The sequence below is a fragment of the Helicoverpa armigera genome, chromosome 2 (genome assembly GCF_030705265.1).
Source record: "Helicoverpa armigera isolate CAAS_96S chromosome 2, ASM3070526v1, whole genome shotgun sequence".
NCBI classification, from domain to species: Eukaryota; Metazoa; Arthropoda; class Insecta; order Lepidoptera; family Noctuidae; genus Helicoverpa; species Helicoverpa armigera.
The window spans coordinates 5,423,542-5,449,594 of record NC_087121.1 but is presented as its reverse complement, the minus strand read 5'-3'; the positions used below and the strand labels follow the sequence as shown (position 1 = coordinate 5,449,594).

Sequence of the window (26,053 nt, the reverse complement as noted above, 5' to 3'; positions counted from 1 at the left end):
ACCAGAACATAAGCCTATTCATCATGTGAATAAAAGTCAAATTCAATGAAAAAGAGATTGTTTCCAGCGATAACTTTAATCTGACTTTCAGAACACAGATACCTAAAGAAATGATTGGTCTCAATAAAGTTCTTTGAGTGATAACTTTGAATGTTCCAACCACGGAGGAAAAAAAGGTAGCGGAGATGCCATAAGGAAGGTAGGCCAGGCGCCTTCTTGTAGGTCAATACCACGTACGGTAGGCGTGATCAGTTACTAGAACTAACAATGCGTTCAGGTTCGTTTGCAAATCAAAACCAATCTGTCAAAAATTGGTCTTCATTGATTGGCGATTTTGTTTTGAAACGAATGGACGGTTTCTATAGAAGGCGTTTAAGGGCGGGGCTGGTACCGTTCCTCGTTCCCCGGACGCCCGCATTTTGGTCCGCTACTTTCTAAGGAGATTTTGCGTAATGAAATCTCTGCTAGACATTTTGTTTTCCATGGTCAGAACATAATTTATTTTATGATAATGTTACTTCCGACGTTGAACAATGATGTTTTATGTTTTGTTACCAAAGGGGAAATAAGGCGATTTGTTTATAACATTAGTGTAGGTTTGATTGAGTAGTATTAGCGTAATTATAGGGTAATCTGCAGGGAATTGATTCGATAATTTGCTTGCAGTTTAAAGTTCTCTGATTACATAGATTAAAACTTCAATTTGTAGAAATTGAAAACTGTAGAATTTTAATGTAAAGCGAATAGTATTTCCGAAAGTTATCATGCATGCACTTAATAACTGCTTGGTACTTCATTGGTACTATCTGTATTAATTAAACCGTCTCACTTGACTGACTGCGATAAGCGAATGATACTTCACCGATTGATGAAATTCAATGACATAATATCGATTTATTAGGTGTGTGCACTCAAGTATTTTGTGTTTTGACTATCGACTGTTATAGTGAAACGGACCTTGTTTTCACCGAAGGAAAGTTTATTTTGTAATAAGTACAGATTTATAAAATCCAAAGATAAACAAATCAGGTATCTCGACAACATTTTTTTTAAGAGTAGACTAACTTGAAAGTATTTTGGGAGCTGTAATTTGAACCTTATTCCTACAACATAAAGTCTAACTTACCGAAAGCCTTGGCAATAGCCACATTGCCTAATACAGCAATAACAGGAACTATGAATATGGAAGAGCCGAGATCTGAGCACATTTCCATGAAGCTGACTTGTCTTCCGTCATCCAGGGTTGTGGAGAATGGTGGCAGGCGAAGAGAGGGGAGACCATCCCTGAAAGAGGTTACAACCAGGTTAAATATTGGAGCGATCCAGCCTCTATGGTTACAACCGCTTTAATTCTACTAGGCACAATGAAAGAACCCCTTAAATAAGTTTCAACTAATAAAACCGGTACCATCTTACCACAAAAACTTTTAAATGTCAGTTTAACACTTGTCTAAAAAAATGACAGATTATGACGTTGAAATAAGGTCCATTTTGCAGCCACACTATTTTTAGACAAGTGTTTGACACATATTTAAGTTATTGTAGTAAGACCAGTATTGTTTTGAGTAATACAAACATTGAGAATCCTATTTGGCATTAATCTGACAGCTTATTGTTCTAACTTGTTTTGTCTATTGACAATAACTATCTATATAATGTTTACAGCATTCCTCAAGAGCATTTATTCAGACTTATCAACAATAGTCTATGCAAATAAACCGGTCTTTTTCATGAATCATTGTAGGTATCGATAATAATCGATATAAAATGAATGGCCTTACATTTATTGGCAAATATCGGCCACATTTGAAGGACAAAACAGTCAACAAGGAAGCGTTGCGTACAACAGACAATTGTTTCGTTTTTGTACTCACGTGTTTTTTGTGTGCATAGCGATTAATTAGCCGACACATTGCATGCAAATATATTAAATTAAATGTATTTTTTTATTTCGATGACTAAGTTGTTTGCAATTCTTGTAGGTACCCTAATTCTAGCAGCTATAAAATTTTGCCTTGCAAACATGTTTAGACAAACAATTCTATTCTTAGAATACAAGATACAACGTCATTGCCTATTCTACAAAAAGTTGAAATACTACTACTTCTGACTACGTAGGTAAGTTGTGAAAAAGAAAATTTATTGTGTATTTCTTACTTAACAGTCCCTGTGAGTTTGAAAGGCTGAGTGGAATATTTGTCAAAGAGGAACGCTGCTAAAGAGCATCCTATCACCACAATAGCGTTTCTTGACGTAGACAGCAACCAAAGAGTTTTCTTTAAGCCTTTCTGACTCGGAGGCAGATTTATGTCTTTCATTTTCTGAAAAGGAAATAATATTATAAATACAAGAATAGTATTTTTCTGTCTGAACTTAATACCTTCTTTATTATATCAAAAATATTTTGCATTCACTTAGTAAAACTTGATCGTTTTAAAAGTAGAATATCATGCAAAACTCGATAGACAAGCACGTGGTACGTAATTCGAGTTCAGAAAACGCATTGTATCAAAACACGTTTTAACATAGTAAAACAACTCAAAATGCATATCTCTTTACACTTTCAAAGCGTGTATACTCCGAGAGTTAATTATTAAAAACAATGAACAACTGCAATATTCGCACGAAACTTAAACAAAAGACGTAAACATGATAAACCGTGAAAAGTTAACGAAAGTTCTGCCCGTATTAGCATAATGACTTGCGTTTTCCATACAACGTAAAAAGTATGCAAGAAAATAATGAATATTTCTACGCACTTGTGTAAGTATTGAGAGAGCTATTGAACTATATTAGCACGTGCAGATACTTATTATACGTTAGTAAAAATCGCTACACACGGACCTCGCCGCCTGAGGTACCTATTCATGAAAATTCAATATCAACCATTATGATGTATCTTATTGTCTTACAGCATTGTAATATCTTCATTTTATCATGAACACAATAATAACCCTTCATATGTTTATCTCGGAAACGTGAACTTTATATGAAACGGTGTTATAGAAACAATTGTGGATCGACATCACGCGCTCTGATGAAACGAGCCCAAGTTCTGTGGCATCAAATTAAGTGCCATTGAAGTTGACAAAGGTATGCAAATGCGAAACGTCGATAGAGAACACCCGTCGACGTTTTAAATGAAAATTAACTATTTCAAATATAAGCGTCAGATCAAATTAATTGGTATTTAATAAACATTTAGCCTCTGCCGTTTGGGACGTTATAATTAATTAGCTACATATATCAACGGCGACACGCCTCCAATTTATCAAAGGATGACATACGAGTAAGTGTAATACATACATTACAATAATTTGTCGTCTAGCCTGGGTTAAGTTTTGTGTGATAATTATATCTAAATGATTCCTCTCTTCCAAAATGTAGAATAAAACATGACCTGGTATTACTATATATAGTATATGTAGCTATTGCTTTTACATTTTACTTTTGTTGACACTGCAAATATAGTTTCGCAATAAATGCATTGAGCCGGTTTTAAATTACACCACGTGAATAGTACAAATGAATTGTTATTTTGCTACTGCTATCCGTTTTTAATTGTTATTGTTTTATTGAAAATTACTAGACTTTTGCGTGATCAAAAATGTTAATTAAACATGAAATGTTTTTCATGATCATGTAATGGATCGCCTGGTCAATCTCAATAAAACCTCAATGACAATAAAATAAGTAGGTCCGCGGAATATGTATAGCTGTTTAAGTGTTTATACAAAGAACAGTTACTAACTGTTCAAAGTTCATTTAAGTAAACAGTTTGAGCTCCAAGTCCACACAAAAAAAAAATTGAAGCCTTTCAAGTGAGCGTGGAAACCTCGAAGGACGGACAAAATAAAGTAAAATGAAATTAATACTCACACGCATTACTAAAAGTATCACTATACACGATATACCTAAAGAGCTGTCAGCAATTCTCGCATTTGGTATATTCGTTATCACCTGAAACAATAATACATATTAAAATTAATTAATTCACGTTTCGCTATCAAACAAGCCGAAGACATTCACTCCAAGACACTCGCTATTCACGTGACTGACAAAACTATAAAATTCTTGTTTACTGTGTTTGAGTTCAATAATCTTAACTAATATCAAAGTTTATTTTTAACGTTAGCATTAACATTTGTGCTTTCGTGTTAGAATTGATGAACTGACTTGTATGAAATTTGGTATTTTTTCCAGTGCGTATTATTTCCCTCAAGTTTGGTCTCTTTAAAAAAAAAAAACATTATACTGCATGATACTTTAGAGCATGATTGCTGATGCATTAGGACAAGTAAGACACAGGTTGCGAAATAGATGAACATAGCCAAATTATGGAGCAGGTATATTTGAATATAATTGCAGGAGGATGATGACATATAGGTAATAATCTTTTCCGCATAGTAAGCAGATCATATTTACCTTTTGTACGGTGTCTAAAAATTGGCCAGATTTGAACTGTAGTCCTAGAAGGCCTTTGAGTTGTGACACAGCGATAATCACAGATGTAGCTGAAGTGAAGCCAACTGTGACCGGTACCGATATGAAATCTATTAATACACCTGCGTAATAAATACAATGTTTGGTTAAAATAGAAATAGCAAAATATAGATAGATTGAGATGTTATAGTTCATGTTACATTTACAAACTTAAAGTAATGGATGAAACACATGCTAAAAAGAATGTGGTTGTAAAGGGAGAGGAAGATCGAAGAAAAGATAGATGGATTGACAAGATTCATACACATACAGAAAACGAGAAAACATATAAGAAGAAATTACTTATATCGCGTTGTGGCCAAATAAAATTGGGCACAAGGCAGGAAGAAGAGCAAACTCAAAATAATCAGTGTAAGGAAAATAGGTTGTTGCTGTGATGCCTGTTATGTAAATGGACTGTACAAGTTTTATGTGGTAAAACAATAAGGATAAGGGGAATAGTGCCAATTTGTGACGAAGGTACTTTTGATAGAAATATATTGATTAATTTTATGTTACAAACGGTACCTAAACAAGTTATTTGTGATTCAGCGTTAACTAAAAATAGTATAATCGCTAAAAATGCAAATTGGACAATAATAAATTTTATCACCCTATTAACCTAAAAGTATTGAGTACCTCACGTGCGTAGTAAATGCTTTGTAACTGATTGCAATTAAAATAAATCAGTTAAAAATCATAAACATACTTCGCAACATAACCTCAACACAATTTATTGAAACTTGGATAACAAAGTAACAAATGAAGTCAATTCCACGAACTGGTGGAAGGCAATTAATAGGAAGGTAGAAACTCCAGTTAGGAAAGAAGAGATCAAATTAAGCAAACGCCAGTGAATAATGAAACAGACTCCATACCCGCTACTGAATGGAAATTGGATAATGATAGCGAGATAAGCTCACAAACTAAAGTATACACCAGTTATGAACTAGCTACTGACGATAATTGAGGACGCATTGTAATGTTAATACTGCGAATGCTATGGATAGAGGTAGCGAACTTCAATTTGGAGATAACAAAGGGAAAATTATTGAGCCGGCTTTATATGGACTCACACAAAACACATTTGGAGCGATAAATAACACGTTTCTAATGATACAATAACCTATTTTAAGGATAGACAAAACAAAACAATACAGGGGATTGTCCGCAAAATATAGGCCATACTGCATTGGAAACTAGGTATTTTGACATGTTGGTAATTATGTTTTTTTTACAATTCAACTGAATAGTTATAAAGGTTTGCTCTCACTTTTAGTAACCAGCGTTTATTACGCGCCGGCCTTGGTCAGTACAGGATATGATTATTATGTACACAGTAGAACATTATGCCATGCAAGTATCGTGTCTTTTACGTGTACAATGATCTTTTGTTTGCCAAGATCATCAATGACTAGAAGATCATATCAGCTTGTTTTCATTTAGCGGTCGCTACGAGGTACTCCTATAAGTTTCTACATCTATTGTAAAGAAAAATAATAAAACTACTACAGGCCAGAATTCCTCGTCAAAGCAATAAAACTTGGTAAAACAAATTGCGGTAGTGTCGGATTGCAACCCCGTCGAGCGAGTGCTGTAGGCTTCCATTCAACGACATTTTAGTAAAACAAAACATAATTCACGTTGAATACTCAAGTTACATAGGTACAATTCTTTATGCGGTTAAATCTGAGAATTTACAAGACTTACCTAAATGTAATATGCCCATCACAAGTTGTACTACGCCAGAAAGAAAGCAGAGTAATACAGCATAATCAGGGTTTCTGTCCTGTATCTGTTGGTGTGTCATGAGAGCCAGCAGTGCGGTCGGGCCCAAAGTAATGTCCTTGCAGGACCCGAACACTATGTAGACGAAACATCCCATGAATGATGAGTAGAGACCGTCCTGAAAATATTACGAGTGTGAATAGGAATTTCGCAAACTTTTGAGGTACGTATGTAAAGGTGAGGTTATGAGGACCTTACAATCATATTCAAAAGTTTTGAACCGAAAAGAAATAAGTCAGTCAATTAACACTTTCAATATTTTGGCCTGTCATTCGAAGGTCTATGTAAAAGTAAAAGTCTTATCATCTCCATCTCGGTTATTGCACCTCAAAATGCAATCAGAACCTCATATTTGAAGCAAGTCGATTTTTACCTGTGACTTCCAGTCGATATTAAAACGTTATTCAGATTCCTGAGATAAAAATATTCGAGGGACCTGACCTGTACCAGGTATGGGAAAAGATAACAGAATGTCGTATGTTGCCTGAGATTAAAATACTTTATAGGGTATGCCTTCGATGGAAATGTAGTCAAAAATTTTGTATAAAAAATTGGTGGCAATTTTATTTTTATTTAAATATACCAGGTTGATATTTTACTTTATTATGTACTCGTATATGGAAACAATGAATGTTACTTTACCTGTGGACTTAACCCAGCTAGTGTGGCATATGCCAGAGCCTGTGGTATAACCGTAAGACCCACTGTGATGCCCGCAATTAAATCTGCGAGAGCCTTCTCTGAATTGTACTCTGGAAGCCATTTTGTAATTGGCAGTCGTTTATGTAACAGACGTTTGCATCGAGTTTGTCTTTTGGACCGAAGCTTGGACGGCGATGACATTTTACTGTTGAACCACCTGATGACAAAAAGAAAAATAAATTGAAACAAAGAAAACATAAAAGTAGGCAATTTAATGACATATGCCACTTTTAAACATGGTAAAACCACTAATATGATTAAAATGTGGATGATGACGTAGATGATATCAATGGCACAAGTAATACGCTAAAAATACCGGAAAGGTCAATGACTGACCTTATGTATTAGAATATTTCGTAATAACTGTGAAACAAAAGAAATGCCCCCGCTGCTGTAGCATGATGTCATAGGTATACCTACGGATTTTAACCTAATTAGTTTCAAGTGATTTCTTGTCTTTTCGGGTCAATTTCGACAAGAAACATTTATTTATAATCACACCGAATACCAGATGGTAGGTGTTTTTTCCGGCAAATAATGACAATAATGCGAGAATCATTAATGAAAGTCTGTAATAAGTGACAAAAGTTTAGGAAAACATCGTAAATATTTGTCTTTGACTTACGATACAAAAGTTTAATAAACCGTTTATGGTGGAGGTTCACGGTAGCTTACGCGAAACATGATAGAACAATAAAACGCGAGACAAACTTCGAGACGCCGCCGTCTATATTTTGCTAGCAACGTTGTATTAACGGAGAAATGGAACTGAACACATTTGAAAAATACGGATTCAAGCTAATTCACCCAGACACAACTGTTGTGATAGGAAAGCGTAAATATTTCGTATAAATGAGTCGTAAAATCCTTTTCAAATTTTATTCTACATTGTCAACCTAGACTTAGTCAATATGGAGTCGATAAGGCGGCGACCACAATGCCCTACACTCCCCAAGCCTATAAAGCACTCCTGCAGGGAATATTGGGGTAGTTGATTTAATTTAAGACCCTTTGTGTCGCACACTTCCAATTCCCTAATAAAGGCTGGCCACTAAACATGGCCGACGAAAAACAAAGGACCGAATAAAGTTCCTGCGTATGGAAGGGCCACCACAATCGAAGCTCTGGTTATTATTGTTGAAATAACAAATACTGCTTATTGTTGGGAGAGATCACTGGGATTACTATTTTGCTTTGTTTTAGAGATAATGAAAAGATTGGTAATTTTGCCCTGAATCAAATGTACGTATTGTTATTTGGTGGATATTGCCTGCGGCGTTGCCCGAATTTTAATAAACTTAGTCAACTTTTTATAATCGGTTAATTAATGGTAGAGATCTTCCCTGCACATAAAAGTAGTAGTAGAGATAAAGTTCACAACTTGTTTGACTGAAATATATGTTATTGATATGGACTGGGTGAGTACTCGTGTACTTGTGGAAGTGTAAGAATATAAAGCCTGACAAAATAGTGGAGTACCCAACTATTTTACTACAAAAGCGTAAGAAAGGGGAGGGAACAAATCTATTACTGTCAATTTACCTCTTGAGTGGTAACGTGCTAGGGGAAAATTAGCTATTAGTGTGTAGTGCGTTCGGACACAAGGCGAAGGCCATGTTCCCCGATAATATTGAGATCGGCTGTGTTAATTTGCGATGGTATGTTACATCGGTTGCCAATAAACCTCCGCTGAACAACGTCACTACTACGCTTTGTTCCCAGGCAGGTGGGTCTAACCAATTATTCGGCCAGATTGGATTGAGGATTTCCATTAACCCTTGTGTTTGTTGTACATCTTTGACAATGTCGTTTTATGTAGCCCCTGATCGAAACGTTATCTCAGTAATATACTGTTTACGTAATACGCAATTTTAGATAATGCAGGATGTCGGATACGTAATAATGCATTATTGAGCCTATAAACATGTAATCTTCTTAATGACGTTGCGAAGATACGCCTACATCACAAGGCGAGTTGGGGAACTGAAGCTCTTTTTGTTCGTTGAAAGAAAAAACACAAACCTGAATTTACATGGTACCAAATCTTAGAGTTTTCTGCGTAGCTTTGTATTCATGAACATGTTATATTAGCGTATCTATTGAATAGCCTTGAATTATCACTTCCTTATGATCGATTTAACAACTATATTTAGTAACGGTGAATTAGCTATTTCTATCTCATTATAGAAAGATTAGAATTTGATAAATATCTAAAGTAATACTTATATTTTGCGAAACATAATTATTTAACACCACGTTATAGGTACTCGAGACACAGATAGTTCAACCACAACATAAATATATTTTGTGGATAGTGCTAAATTACTTACAAATCATTTGAAATAGGTAATAGAGTCCTAAACAAACATATTTATAACTAGCTTTTGCCCGCAACTTCGTTCGCGTGGAATAGTGACTTCCGACTGATTTTTGGTTTGACCAATAGATGGCGCTATTATGTCCGGAATAAATTTCATTTTTTATTTTTTTTTGGTAATAAAAGCTATCCTATGTCCTTTCTCAAGTTCTAAACTATGTCTGTACCAAATTTCACACAAATCGGTTCAGTAGTTTAGGCGTGAAGAAAAGACAGACAGACAGACAGAAAGACAGACAGACAGACAGAGTTACTTTCACATTTATAATATTAGTTAGGATTAACAACTAGTAACTCAGCAAAATACGATGCTACACGTGATGTCAATAAAGCTCGTATAAATTAGCTTACATTAACAAATTGAAAAAGGACACCTAAATATAAAACAATACATATTTTCTGTAGTAGCACAAATCGATAATATTGATATTGACCATGAACTGATAACGTACAATCAATAGCAGGACTTTATCAATTTTTGTATGATGACGTCGAAACATACGTTACTACGGTTGGCACATTTTGGCAAATAAAATGTTGTTAGTAAAATTCTACGGATGAACTTGGAAGATTCGATCATTTCAAATATATTTTATTCACCCTATAATATTTTCCTTTTTTTTGTTTGTCTCTAAAAACTATAAATCCAAACGAAAATTGTTTTGGTTAAAAATAACCGTTTTTAGAAGACAGTGACTCATTCTTCATGAATATGTAAAATCTAAAAAATAACTCCAAATGCAAGTGTAGTTAATTTATGATAATTTATCAATTTATAACCCAGAACTGTTAACTCGGTTTCATGATAGTGAGAAAAGTAAAAGAATGTGGTCTAATCGTAAACAGTAATTAAACTAAGATCACAGTTGTGGCCGGAGTAGTAATATTTTATGGAAACGGGGCTTTTTAAGAGCTGCGAATTTTTCTTTTATTTACTTCAATTTTAATTTGATAGCAAATACATTCTGAAAGTACAAGACATAAGAGTTTGTAGTATTATTAGTGAATAGTATGGCTAAACGAATGTTTGTCATCTGCAATTATGCGTATAGAAGTTATTCTGCCCTCGTAAATGTTTTTATCAACATACTATATGATTCTATTGAATAATGCGAGATCACATATTTTGATTAGAACAAGAAATGCTATCGTGCTCAACGAAGAATAAGTCCTAACTTGCGTAAAACGTAGTGAGAGAGATAAGACACATAATATCCTTATCAAGCATATACATACATGCATCGAAACGGGAACCTCAAAGACATCGACTGTAGAGATAGCACTGTATTAGGGTCTCTAACGACCTCGTGCGAGCATCGGAATCAACTATCGCACTAAACGCCTATCAGGGATCCAACAATAATTCCCTTTCCCAAGACGGTTATCAATCATTTTGGTGGATGTTAGCCACGTAATTCCTCGATCAATCCGTCGACCCGTGCGCCAAATGTAGGGCTGTGCCAGCCTTTTCTGACCTCGAAGTCTGCGTTTGGGCATATCTACGGGCTCTAGCCTTAAGCTTCCATTCAACGAGGGCTTAGTGTTTGTATCGTCCGGATTTTCAGTGTTGTGCTTGTTGAAGTTTAATTGTAAGACACTGAATGTCTAGGCGAATAATTGAATTTGTGAAAATGGCTTTGGCCAACTTCAGTTTGCCGATTACATAAGTTAATTAAGGAATTACGGTAAATATCAGCAATTTAGAAATTATTTTATTTAAATCTACTGAGTCATCCAATAAAAATAGATTGCTTTACTACGTAGATTGCTAAGCTTACGCTTGTCTGCTATCAGATTTGATAAAAAGATTAAGCGTTGGTCATAATAATCGACGCAAGGGGCGAATGACGACTTATTTGCTGGTGAGATAGTAACGTAAGAAAGTCTCAAGTTCTAACAGAGTCTTAAGACAGCCCTATCGGTGTGTGGTACAATCCGTCACACGCGACACGACGTGACGAATGCGAGGTGGTAAGAGCCCGCAGAAACGATAATCCAATGAACATTCCTATGGGAAGTACACATGATACCAGGCGCCATCTACTCTAATATTACATTCCTTAGAGTCAGCTGTGCGACTGCCGCATGTGAACGTTCCATCATGTAAGTAATAAGTGGCATTATACACTCCGCGATAATATTAAAATAATACTGTCTTCATATTGTTGTGGGAATACAAGACAAAACAGCACCAACATGCGTTGTTTCTCCTCCGTGGAAGTTGCAAGAGTTAACCGGAAGAAATGGGCCTCTATGGAATAAGGAGATTGCAACTTATGCACTTGCATTTTTAATGTTAGCTTTATGGATATACATGGCTTTACATCCTGTAAATACTTAGCAAGAAGCATTCAGTTCAGTAGGTAAGTAACAAGGTTTTTTTTGCAATATGTTAATAATCACCCAGAGATCAGTCTTATCAAATCTTGGGGAACTTTGGCATTCATATCGTGAGGTAATTTAATTAAATTTTTAAGTTTTATATTGATTGTTATTAAACTTTGCCTCGTGCCAATGATAAATCCATAAGAAACCTCTGTCAATTTGACCATGACCCATAATGTTGATTATTAAGTACATTTCGGTCACTAAGTATACAACAGATTTTACTCGAGCATGCTTCATTCATTAAATATTTAGATATGTAGAATTGCCGTCTAAAGATTAAATGTTGATCTAACTGTCATATGTTTAAGTTAAATACTAAAAAAAACTATTAAGTGTTGATTCGCGGGCACGAACCGAGCGGTTGACGAGCCTATCTCTTGAGGTTGCACCGCGGAGAGGCGAAACACGCGTCTAGTATAGGTTCGATTTACTGTCTCGCGGAATTAACACCAAATAATATTTTCTAGCATACAATGCCTCGTATTTCCACAAAGTAACACCTGATTCCATAACATTACTTGTTTAAGTTTCCGTGAATTCATTACGACTTTTGCAGACATATGATCGCGAGTGTGACAAGCAAGCAGGACTGATCATTCAACCTGGTCTTGAATGTCAAATATCATACAGGCTAGAATATAATGCGTAAAAGTCTTAGTATACAAATAACTTGTAATTTGCATTTTATGACAAGTTACAACTGGTATCAAAATGTAAATCAACAGATGATTCTACAGAAAACTGATATGCGACGTTAAAACGCTAAATTAAATAAATGCGTTTAATAAAAGCGAGACTTGAACTTCCTGGTTTCAGATCGTAAGCGTGTTAGTGGCATAGCGATTCATTATCGCAAAAATATTTCATATTATCATTATCGTGATAAAATATACAAGATCTGCAGTCATTCCAAGTTTGAATCTAATGTACATTATTTTCTAACCAGGACGGCTTTACTTATTAGACGAAACACGTGTAAACAAACAAACTAGATACCGAATCATTATTCTTATTAAAAATTCGATAGGTTTAGTCACCTCGTATCTCGATGAGGACGAATCTGTGTCAAGTCAGATAACAGGTCATCAGCAACAGGAAGTAATCGGTAGATAAAGATGTTCAGACGGAACAAAAAGTCGAGATTATTATTTCATGAGCGTTTAATAAGCATTCTGCCCCAAATAGTTTAAACGTGTGTAGAATGGAAATCATAATGTTTAACTACGTACCTAACTGTAAAAAATTTATGTAGGTAGGTATTCCCATATTAGGAGTATCAACATTTAGTTTACTGGTAATAAATACACCATTCTACGATGCTATGGTTAAATGACTGATAGGCACCACCCCAGCAAGTGTTATAAAAAAGGAGAGTAATATTTTCAGGGGAACAAATTGCCAGAAATACGAGTCCGTCGATTACGAGACATCGATTTGTTTCGCGCCACGTCGCAAGCGTGGCACGTTCTCCTCATTAATATGGTCCCTGCAAACAGTTGTTACAGCATCCGCAGAGACCCAAACACTAGAAAAGCTGAATCTAGCCCGATTTTGATAGTCTGGGAAATAATAGTAATGCTTACAACACAAATATTGGTCATCATAAAAATGAGAGGAGAAAGATCAATAGCAAGCCATTTTCTGAAAACGTATCATAAATAAAGAAGACGTCTTTTGCCAATAAATCAGTCTTTGCACAAGTATAGACTAATCGATTAAAGAGGTAGTATAGCATTGTTATTCAACAGCGGCTCTTCTAAGCTCAACAAAACAAAACAAAATCTGAAGGCAATTTAACAGTCCATAAATAAACATGTCGCGTTTTCGTTCACAATAGATGATAGTGCACATCTGCAGGACCCAGGACCCAATGAACTTTCCCTTAACAAATTACGGTACCCGTGTTAGTCCAACGATTACAAGTCGCCGATTCATCACGCGGAGTTTCGGACGTAGCACGTACTTCTCTCATCTATTCCAGCCGTCCAACGTCCGATCAGTCAATGTTATCGGGAGTCAGAGACGACAGGTTCGCACGCCTTCAATGAGCAACAAAATTAATTTCAGAAAGGGCTGAAGGTTCACGTATTGAAAAAAATAGCGATAAAATATGGCCTCCTAAAAAATATAACAAAGCTGCTTTTAAATTGGAGATTCTGAAAGTTATGGCTGTTGAATTTCAGCATACGTACTTATAGAGATAAAACTTCCAAAGTAGACAATCTGAAAACAATTCCTAGTGTATCGTTTTCAGATAGAAAGTTATAAACTTGAGATAGTTTCCCGTAAATATTGCTGTGCTTGCATCACACCCTGTCACAAGTATTTGGACCATTGTGTATAGATTTTAGCGCGTAACCTTATATTGCAGAACTCGTAAAACCAGCTGAGTGACTGGTGTTGAGTACCGTTGTCTCGACATATTACGCGATTTCCTAGCAAACAGCCCGATCACGACATATAAAAATGTTACTCGTAGTCGTGTCACGATTTGGCACTCTCAGCGTTTGCCGCTACTGTAATTTAGAACAAAAAAAGTTTATGACTTTATTGACAGTAAATCCAGTGTTATCAAACAACGCAGAATGAATGCACTGTGTCCTGTACATAAACGCTAAGTACGACATTTCCTCAGTATTTCTTATTCCAAGAATTTGTCCAAGTAAAACAAAACAAAGCATTCGCGCTGCATAAATTGTAAGGTCCAATAGTGCTTCAACTGAAAGAGATGCTATATTTCTGGAACTCAAAACGTTCAATACAGAGACGGTAAGTACTGGGAAAATCGTGTTCGAATATCATTGGACCAATTTTCAGCGTCGTCGGCGGTGGCAGTGCCGTGTTGTCGAGTGTGTATTTGTCGATCGTCTTTGCATATTTTTCTTTTATTCGCTATTATTTAGCGTCACACATAAAAGAGAAAGTATTGTTGTGTTCATTTTATATCAGATATAGGTTATTCTGAAGACTGCGTTGATGTAGTGTTAACAAGATATGCAAATAGTGTGCAATGACACGGAAAATTAGTTTGCTGAATATTCAGTTTTATCCGCAGAATAATTAGAGGAAACTGTAATTAAAGTTTATTGCTCTAGGAGGCAGGTTAGACGTATAAAATACGTACTAATACCTTTTATAACGCAAATTGCCTACCTTACCATTAGGTGTAGTAAAATATGAATAGATAAGATAATATTAGATGAACCAAAAGCTATGACCTTAGAATATCGGATTATCCGTGAGTTGTTGTGTACTTACTCAGGAACGTGCTAAATTACACCCAACTTTCTCTCACGCCAATATTAGTATTCCTTCTACATACTCTTAGAATAATGTCAGTGCTTAAATTCGTTATAAGCTTTTCTGAAACACCACGAATATTTTCTCTTACTTTATTAACGCAACTATATTAGTTAAACCTAATTGGGATGCTGCAAACGCTTTTAGCAGAAACAAAAAAGCTATTTCGCATGTAGTGTATCTAAGTTTTGAAGGTAACATACCTAATAATTACGTGATACGATTCCAAAACGAACGTTCGCGGCGATATTTTATTTATGACGGAGAAAATAAAGAAAAACTCGTTTCTTTGAAATATTTACTTTTATTGGTGAAACCCTTTCATATATTCGAATGTCGTAAGAAATATTGGCAACAAAGCGAAAAGAATTTTATTGTGAAGTCGCATTCTTTGGGTGTCGGTTTCTCTAGCCCCAGTACATTCCTGTGTTTGTCACTTGATACGCGAATCGTGAGTGCCACGATCTCGTTGTGGACTGAACCAAAAACCAATGCTCAACAATGCTCTCATGTGAAAATCGCTTGATAGAATTCGATTTTGGTAAAACAAGGATTGTTTTATTGCGCACTTTATGGCATTTTACAAATACTTTCGTTCTAGTGTAACAAGATATAAAATTAACAAGTTTGGATAGTACTTTTCTTTCTCGATATAACGATTAGCGTTTTTATACACTTAACATATAACACATTGTTTCAAGTAGTGGTATGAATATGAACTTAGCATTGAGTGAACAGTCTCGGTGTGGTCTCTAGAGTCCAAAGGAACACTATAACGATTGACAACACGATTTTTTTTAAAACACACATCCTGGAATAGCAGATGCACATTACCATAAATACTTGATGAATACATAAGTAAATCAGATAGGTAGTCTATCTGATTTACTATTTTATCATCGTCCATCTGAGTGGCTTGTTTGATGTGATCGATTCGAAGATTCAGCTGATTAGAAGTTAGAAGTCAGATGGCATAGAGTTAGCCGCGTTAAATAACATTTGAATGTTTGTAATATGTACTTAATACAATTTTTTGAAAGAAAATGCTACAACATACATATATGTAGATATGTAAAGTTAAAAATATTGTAAGTGTTTTTGGAGGATATTAAAAAAGTATAAATTAGAATGATTCAAGTCACTTTATGGTAATTAATTCATTGCCTGTTTCCAGTTACGTGTTTGCCTTCTTTGTGTTTATATCCTAAGTGCAGCTGTTTTAATATTTTTTGTTAGCTAAATCAATAATGTGAGGTCTCGGCGCGAAATTATACTAAATGTCACTTTCTTTCAGTTTTTACCACGTTTTTACAGAGGTTCTTGTGAAATGGTAAGAGCAAAGATCAGGATTTTGGTAATACTTATAACGTATCAATGCCCTGTAAATGTTTCCACTTCCTTCGTTTCTTGATAATAAGTATTTAATAGATTAACAGGCATTTTGCTAATGTATTAACGAATAGTCTTGGAACAAATACTAGCTAGGTATGCCATTAAACTATTAATTGTACACCTGTACAAATACATGTACCTAGGTACAATGAAAGGAGGATAATTTTCTGTTCGTGGTCATTGAATGTTCATAACAATTGTTACCGGCGTGTTAAAGTACTGTAGGTAAGTACCTAGCACTAATTACATTATGCAATACTTTAAGAGATGTCAGGTTTGCACGCATGAGAGATCGGTATCGATGACCATTTTTACTATCAATATTTTTGTCTGTGTTTAATTTAATAAACCTTGCTTATGGTCACAGTATTATTTAAAATTTTCATTTTTACTGAATAAGTTTTATTATTTTTATTTGGCTAACAAAGAATAAATATGTATTAAAATATAATAATGTTGTTTGGTCAAAATGTCACTTGTTTATTTTACATGTCATGTGGATTGGTGCTAATTATTCAAAATTATAATAAAATTCTTGGATGCCTAACAGCTTTGATCAAGATATAAAATATTTAAATTATCCACATAGGTAGTTAGATCTCAACTCTTGTTATAATAATATTTATTGTTTAAGCAAGCTAATAATTACTAATAAATTAATAATACTCCTTAATAAGTAAAGACTTACCTACTACAAAAATATAAAACCAAAAAACCAATCACTAGTCTTTAAAAATTACGAGAAAACAAAACATACTTTAATCGATGTTTTTTTTTTTTGCAAGCTAAACCGCGCGGGCACTCCACATTAGTGTTCGATCACAGACTGACCCGGCGCGCGCGCCGACTAGTTAGAATCGCTTGCGCATTGCCACTCGCAACTTCACATGCTACATATCGTAAATAAACCTGTCTGTATGTATTTACGAACAAAAGAATAAATAGGACATAGCTATCAATACCAATACTGTATATGCATCAAGGACATTAATTGAAATAGCGTGAATGAATATATGTATTGTGAAAGCACGTGCGAAATAATACATGTAAATTAAAGCCTTAGATCAGTTAACACGTTCAGAATTTTGCATCACAAACCGAAAATAGTATAAAATTACTTTTTTTCTCAGATTTAAAAAAATAAAATTATTAGTACTCTGTAAGTTGTACTTTAATCCAACGTAAGTTCCGGTGAATGTTCGGAAACTTTCAGATACAACTTTATTTCCACGTCTTAAAATATCCGAATGCCAATTTAAAGTTGGGAAGAGGAAGAATAACGCGTGAAAGTATTAACGGTGTCATTTCAGGGATTTTGTTAAGCCTGTGGCGCGGTGACACGAGTGTTGAGTGGCGGTTACATGGTACAGACAGGACGGGACGTAGCGCGGACACAATTTCAGACAGGGTTAAACTTTGTGCCTGAATTCCATTGCATTTATAGACACAGTATGAATATACAGCGCCTACGTATAAACTGAAAAAACTGTACTTTTACACAGTTTTTGAAATATTTTTTTCTGTGTCAATTGTTATAACATTAGAGGAGGATAAAAGGAATTTTAAGTATTTTTTTTATATTGCAAGTAGTAATAGGCGGTCATTACGGTATATAGGACCATGATTCTGAAAAGTTTTGCAAAAACAAAGACAGGAATTAAAATAGACAGGCATAGTCGGGAGTTTTAGCTTGTTAAACCATGAAGTAATAAATGTCTTATCGATTAGATTGCATCACGAGACATTACAATTGAGTCGATTAAGTGTGTGTCATACACAATATCATAGTACGGTAAGTACATACGTACTTGCCTAAATTACCTATGTGACGTTTGTCAATTATTATCTACATGATAAATATTCAACTGTGTTAGTCATGCCAAAATTGTACTACAAGAAGTAAACAAGCTTCTGCCTGTGGTTTCAACCGTTTTCTATGGGAACTACTCAGCGCATTCAGATAAAAAGCAGCCAAAATCTTCAGCTTTCTAATATTAGTATAGATAAGTAGTTCGATATTTTTATTATTTGGTATTTATTTAATCAATACATAATAATGTCTTCAAATATTTGATCCTAAAAAAAAATCAAGCGAATAAATATTTATTATTATTTTGATAGGTCTTGTTTTAAAATAAAAAAAGTAATATATTATCTATGGGAATGCATTATTGATGTTTTACAAAAGCTTCCTATTAGTTTGATTCGAATTTTTGAAAACTGCAGTGGTATAATTGGGCATAGAATAGAATATTCCTTAAATGTACCTTTAACAGGCTTTTAAACATATCCAGACACAAGGTCTTAGCGTTAATGAATTAAGTATGGTGTACTTAGAAGTGAAAACGTTTTGCTTTTATCTAAGAGATTGTGCCTGAATTATTTACAAATGTACGGCAACACTATAGTTATACAGATTTGTTCGTTTATACTTTCAATTCAGTTTGAAAAGCTTGAATAAGATAGACTCTAAATATAGAAGTTGTAATCAGAACGGAAGTGTCAGATTCATTGCGCCTGATTTATCTCTGTAACATCCACAGGAAAGAAATTGTGGGGGAGTTACTTAGTTGATAGTAATGCCAGTTAACAACATTCAGAACAACTGTCTCCAATCATTAATTTTGATTACATTTTGTATAAGTATTTACTGAATTTCAGCTTGAATAGAAAGGAAATATTGCATATTTTTAAAATCATTAATTTGAGATTTTTTCCCTTTTTGAAAAGATGAACACTTTTGCTTTGATAAATTGAGTGGAAAAAGTCTTGTGCCACAAGATACAACATGTGCTTAATTTGTGGGCCACCGTCATTTTGTAAAGTAACTTTTTTTATTTTATTTTTATTAATTATATATTATTCTATACTACATATTATTCGTTATTTATTGATCTCCAAAGGCTCCAAAACTTCTGAACACTATCTCCAACATCACTAACATAGGGTATTTATTTAAAACCCAGTACGGAACGAACTTCTTGAAATGCGGGTGAAACTGCAAGAAGATAGCCAGTTTACAATTAACATTTCATGCCTGCTTAGGATTATGAAGGATAGTAGGTAAATAATTCATTGAAATAGTTATTGTATGTACACAGACTATTTTTCAATGTGGGAAATTGAATTTATATTTCAGTTGAATAAAATAATTGAAGAACACTGTTCATGATGTGTAATATTTTTACGGCCCTATCATAAACTATGGGTGGTAAACAGTTAGAATTATGTGTAAAAATTAGGCAATAAAATAATTATTGTAATTTTTATACCTTCAGCTACATACAAAATTAAATGAACATTATGTAAACAAGGACATACCACATAGTAATGTGAATACGAAGCTAAGTTACCTACTACATACTAACAGGAATATAATTAAATTTTCAAAATAAATACTTCTGCTGAAAATAGCTTATTCGTGGGGTATCAAACTGAAACGGTATTTCATAAGAAGCCAATTGGATCACTAATATTAAAGTAATAAACCTAAAAGCAAACGCTGAAAAACAGCACTGCTATTTATTGATGACAATAATTTCATTGATCGCGTAATATTAAAAGTGCAATAGAAAAAAAACTTACCGAAGTCCAGCTGTTCTGCTTGCTACAAATTCTTGAATTAAAATTATTAGCTACTGACAAACATTGTTCATCACTTTTCCATTTAACTTTAATATAATAGACGATTCTAAATATATTTTTATAAAATATGGAAAGAATCTTAAACCTTTCACAATCACAGCGACCGAGTTGGTATCGGATGTTGACAAATTCAAGCTTCCTTCAGTGTCAATTTGAATGTCGAAACTGACAACGTCAGCTACGTTTCGATACTGCATTTGTTCTAGTCAGTATCACTTCTTACTATAATAGGTTTGATCTTGTAGAAGTTTATTATTTATTTAGGACGTAGTCAACTTAAAAAAATGTTACGAGATTCAGGAACCATTTCTTGCTGCTCATAAAATAATAGTAGTAATAATAGCAGCATAAATCGGTTGTATTAATATATGTATAACCCTGCTAAAATTATGGAATCTGTCGATGGTAGCGCCACCCCAGGAGAGCGAGATTATTTAAAATGGTTAGGAGTAGATTTTTTTTTTTTTTTCGTACACCTTTACACGGTTTGGTGTTTGATATGATTAGATATCAAATAAGTTTTAAGTGAAATGGATTGCACTCTGATTTTGGATACTCTTTGAACCAATTGCTTATGCTAGCGTTCGTAACGTTCATTGTGTTAAGAGATTAGGAAAACTGTTTAAGATTTGACTAATTTAAATTACAAACCATTCGGTTTTAGGCATTACATACAGGGTAAGTTTCCTCAACATTTAACTAAGAACTACCTATCCTTGAGATTTATTTCTCAAGTGAGAGTGTAACCTACAATTTCACACGCATGTGTGATAATTTTATTTTTCGGTAGGCGCCATAGATTTCCGTAGTCCGTACAACCTAGCTCGTTATTATTCAAGCACAACAATCATGCAGAAATATATTGTTTTATGCAAGGTTTAGGCATTTTTAGCAAGTTTTTATTAGGTCGTCGTAGGACTCGTAGGTATGTAATGGAATCTAACGCAGGTACCTACTTAATTGATTCTATCATCTTCCTAGGATCTTCGAACGTAGCGTACTTAGCTAAGAGTGTGTAGTTCCGATAACAATAGATACAATAATATGGTACTTTCAAACTGATCAGAAAATTGAGCCGGCAAATGAGAACAGTTGAAACTTCATAATGGAATATAGGTAGCTTTATTTGCTTGTGTACTTTTGTAACGGTTTGCTAATTGTTTTTTGTACGAGTTTGTTAATACTTACCTTGTTACCTATGTATAAGATATTTTGGGAAATAAATCTTAAGTACATAAGTAGTATATAAGTTCTTGGATCAGCTGTCCATTTTGCGCCTAGGTATGTGAGAATCACCAGACGATTACTACTAGACACGCCATAGCTATATGAAGGTACCAGTTTCCTCAATAGGTACTTACTTAAGTAGTTACCGATGATCTCTTTTATTTTAATAAATAGGTACCTCCCTACTTACTTAAGTTGGTTAAGTTAGATTATATTAAAAATACTGCGACAATTGTTGTCTTTTAAACTGGTATTCAAAGTAGACCTACCTATCTATCAGTATTATAACATAGAATGGGTTCTTATAAGAACTAAGTAAAAAGCTTTAAAACAGACATCTCATTGTGTAGTCTGAGCGGGAACGGAGCCGCAGGAAACAGCTAGTTCCTCACTTTATCGAATCTTTAGATTATCTCCTTTGGGATATTGTAGTCTGTATCGCCTTTGAGCGTTATATTTGAAGATGTTTTTGCGAAAAAGCTATTGAAATAAGGAAATTCTCTGTTAGATTTACGATAACAATGTATTTCGAATAGATGGATATAAATCATTCACAGGTGTACACCTGCGACTTATATGTAAAAGTGACTTAGCTACGTGTGACGTTTCAGTAATTGTGGTTTACCTATACTAGGTACCTACTTTTCTATATAGGATAGTTGTTTCTTAGTATACCTACTAAGTACTTTTATGAGCAGCGAGTTCATTCATACCTGTTGTTTAAACTTTATTTACACTACTGTTATGAGAGACATTCCCTAAACTGAACATCTTTTTGATTGAAAAAGTACCTACTATTGTTACTGCAATGCTATGGCTACAACGTTAAGTCTATAGTGCCCTTTGTGTCCCACTACTTCAAAACTTCTTTAATTACACTTTCCCTTTCACGATTCCCATGTCACAGACTAACAATGGTTTTCGCTGACAAGATCTTTTTAGTACCTTCCCTTATTGTCCAATGTCCCGGAATTTTGGTGTTGATAGTGTCTATGTTATATCCGATTAGAGAGGATTTTCCCATCACTTCCGTATATATAATAAACTTATAGATCCACATGAGAACACAGTAATACCTACGTAGCTGTAGAGTAGAAGCTGTGAGGTATGGTGTAAAAATATAAATAAAAAGCAACATCCTAGGTCTAGGTAACATCATTCTTTATTGTGTAGTAGTTTTGCATCTGTTCTTCGAACGTAGCCGGACGGTAACAGCATTCTGCAACAAAAACAAAAAACGTAAAGTTTCACATAAATTCTGTTAAATGGAAGAGGCACGTGGCACTTCTACGGTCGAAATCGTTTTGTTAAAATGTATGTGGTCATACATACATATGTATGTGGGTCGAATCTGAAACGATATAAATCAGAGAGCAGGCGTTATGCACATAACTCTCTACTTCGGACTCGGACCACTTGACATTAGCAAGGTCTTGTCCCCTGCCAAAGAGTTATGTTACTCCTTTATGACTGGAAAGGTCGAGGTAATAACAGAAAAACTATTATCTAAATAATGTCAAAAACATATATTTTATATGTTAAAAATATTTATGGTTACGTCTGTGGAAACTTACGACTAATAATTTTTCTCACATATTCGTCCTACGTATCCAGACACTTAACTAAAATTATTTTAGGTAACTGTTGTCCTGATTTGTCACACGAATAAATGCCTGACCAATGACCAGAACTAATTTTGTTATGTTAGTTCCGTCTCGTCAAATATTGATAATCTTAATAACAAATTAATTGAAAGCAACATAATCAAAATAATAATAATCCATCTGCCAGAGAGATAAAAAACAATAATTAGAAGGCGGATGCCTATCAGGAATCAAATAAATAATGACCAGCAAAAACTTGTTTGCTTTTTAAAATCACACAAATGTCAGAGAAATAATAACATTCCGATATTTTTCGATTAACATTAAAATCGAAACAAAAAACGCGCGGAACAAGGAACCATCTCATGATTCAAAGATTATAATAAAATGAAGAATATTTGAATAGATTAACGATATCTTATGATATTGTTTGTGCATTAGTGATCGAGTGATGTAATTAAGTTAAAGAACTCGCTTGATCTTGAACTATGTTTTTGTTGGTTGGAAGTCATTTATTTTTTCCCATTTTAGTTATTAGGCACTAATTTAGGTATCTGTTATTATTCACTGTTTTGCATAGGTAGGTAAATATATCATTCTCATATGGCTTTTATTTATATTTCTGTCCGTTATTAGGAAAATGCAAACGGGACTTAACAATGAAATCCTATCCAGTATACATACTCAGATACACATACAGTATATCTCTTTGTTATATCCCTAGTCGCAGTCCCAAAATTGTGCGGCGAGGTTATCAGTGGGACCTAATTTAATTCATTATGCCCTTCCCCGCCTTGTGTCAACCCTTCCACGACATGGTGAAAATGTCCCTATGCAAAATTCTTTGACCGGGATTATTAATGTGACCAAATTTAACAGCCCTTTATTTCCATACGCTTTTTCGTTTTAATGAATATTTAGAGGATTAAAAAACTAATGAAGCCCGCATTCAAATCTTTTTATGTTCGGTCCCAGAGACCGTTTTACCAATTCTTCTCTCCAATGAGTTTTACAGAGAGTAGAGTTTTGAAGCCTGTTTTTATTACACGGATGTAAATTTACATTTGAGCACCAAGATGAATGCGTTAATACGATGTATGAGTGACGTAATGGATATTAGAAATTATCGAAACTGGCTCTACGTTAGAAAAACAAAACAAAAAGTGATGGTATAATATCTATAACTATGTGGGTATGTGCTATTTTTGTACGATATAGTAATATTAATTCCTGATAGGTATATGTATAAGATGCAGCTTACACTACGTACATTTTGTGGCATCTATAGAATCATTCTAATGTTTTGAAGACATTGATGAACCTTAATGACTATTGGATAAAGGAAGTTGCCGAAACAGGAATATTAGGTAGTAGGCTGTTTTGTGTACTAAAATCTGGTTATGGCGGCAATCAGGTTCTAACGACTAGATTTAAGTAATTTGTTTCTATTGTTTGTCTTTTTTGTGGTTTTCACGCCTGAACCAAATAAATTGATTTGTCACACAGTGACACAGCTATATGGTGTAGCTACCTAACAATTTTATTAAGATTGATACCTAGGCCTATTCAAATGATACCTAGGTCGACTGCTAAGGTATAATTCAATTTTGTAACAATACCTTTTGCCCGTTTGTAGCCTGTGTAGAATCTTATGAAGTTAGCATGAATCACGTTTTGTGAATCCTACAGTGAAACTAATAAAGTCGGTGAAGGTTCACTGGTCTTTCCGCAACAAAGCACATTCGTACAATACGTCAGAAACAGGAGACTTAACTACGTTTGGTTGTCCGCAATGCAGTTTAGGCGGCTTTCTGTGTTGTGCGTAACAGCACTACAACTGGCACAGTTTAACTTTGATCTTGGAAAACCTTGTCTTTTGAACAGTTGATTTGGTTAAAGTAGTTTGTGAGGTCATTTGTGAGTTTTCTGTTTTCTTTCTTTTCTGTCTAGGGTCCTTTATGTACCGTTAAATAATTTTCAAATTGCCAAAAAATTGTATAAACCCAGCATAAATATAATTTTTGGGGACTATATACTTTTATGATTGAGATAACAGTGGTTTCTAAGCAACAATAATTATCACACACGGTTTAAAATTGCTAAAGAACTAATCACCTTGACATTCTAACACTGTAGGATGTAACAAATATTCATTAATCGTTAGCTTTTGAGATTGCTAGATGTTCGAAAATATACACAAAATTAATATATTATCCCAAAAATCTCACCTCGTCAAGCAGGAACTCCAAGTATAAGCACCCTTTCTTCAGCCGAAAGGTCTGAGAACAAGTTGATTTCAGACGTCGAACTGTATTCCTTATCACCGTTTATCCTGTTGATTTCCTTCAAATTCTCCACGAAGTTGTTGTAATGTGTCTTATAATCATCGTCATTTTTATACGATTTGTTAAAGTCTTTTATAAACTTTTTGAACAAGTTCGCAGCATCTGCTAAGTCGTATATGGGTTTCGGTGAATCATCAATTCTGTCTTCAATTTCGTCGTAACTGAATAAGCCTGCATCGTCTCCAAAGTCTTCACATTTTACTAACTGTATTAAAGCTATGGATAAAGCGACTACTAAGTAATACTTCATTTTGTTATGAACACGATAAAAACACACGGTGGTCGGAACTCGTCTGCGCATTTTTGTTTGACATTAGATTTATATTATGCGTGACCTCGAGAACCTGTCCGATTGATACGAGAATATAGTTTTTGCATTAACATTGAAACTGAGTTGTATACACTTGGTGTTAATGCACTTGGTATAATACCTTAGGTACTTCATTTATATTTAATGATAAATGAATACCTACATTTATCAAGGACGGTTTTGCTTACGACATCTAAGTATAAGTTAATTAACTGTGTGCACGTAGGTACATAAGCATTTCTCAAAATTATTTGGAATTCTATTTTGTTTAAAAAAATAAGTAAGAAAAGTGACCGATTTCAAGAAAAAGTTTCTAGAAGTAAGTTGACCAATTTAAATAAAACCATCTGATATTGATAGAGCTTATATTATTACCTATCTGTCCCATGGCATTTGTAGATGGTATTTTTGGATTTAGGAACCGGTAAAACATATAATTTTTGACTCAATATGCAGACTAAAAGCATAATTAATACAAATATTATTAATAATA

The 26,053-nt window shown here is 34.3% G+C and overlaps 1 protein-coding gene and 1 long non-coding RNA gene across 3 annotated transcripts in view; both read right to left on the bottom strand.

Annotated features, from left to right (window-relative positions):
* Positions 1-20,210, bottom strand: part of LOC110376973 (sodium-independent sulfate anion transporter) — a 29,782-nt gene extending 9,572 nt beyond the window's left edge. Inside the window, exons 1-7 of one of the 2 annotated variants that reach the window (XM_049843566.2) lie at positions 20,015-20,210; positions 6,913-7,129; positions 6,193-6,388; positions 4,426-4,565; positions 3,880-3,960; positions 2,158-2,321; positions 1,127-1,284 (exon numbers count right to left, since the gene is read on the bottom strand). In XM_049843566.2, the coding sequence (XP_049699523.2) occupies positions 1,127-1,284; positions 2,158-2,321; positions 3,880-3,960; positions 4,426-4,565; positions 6,193-6,388; positions 6,913-7,113 (940 nt within the window). In that variant the 5' untranslated portion in view covers positions 7,114-7,129; positions 20,015-20,210. Of the gene's footprint in view, positions 1-1,126; positions 1,285-2,157; positions 2,322-3,879; positions 3,961-4,425; positions 4,566-6,192; positions 6,389-6,912; positions 7,130-17,117; positions 17,240-20,014 lie in introns of those variants that run through there. The other variant, XM_049843568.2, reaches the window with a different exon arrangement.
* Positions 20,211-22,440: 2,230 nt separating this feature from the next.
* LOC110376724 (uncharacterized) lies at positions 22,441-25,619 on the bottom strand. The gene is made up of 2 exons (XR_002429563.3): positions 25,134-25,619; positions 22,441-22,520 (listed from the first exon to the last, which is right to left on the bottom strand). It is a non-coding gene; the product is annotated as an uncharacterized LOC110376724 (long non-coding RNA).
* Positions 25,620-26,053: the final 434 nt, after the last annotated feature.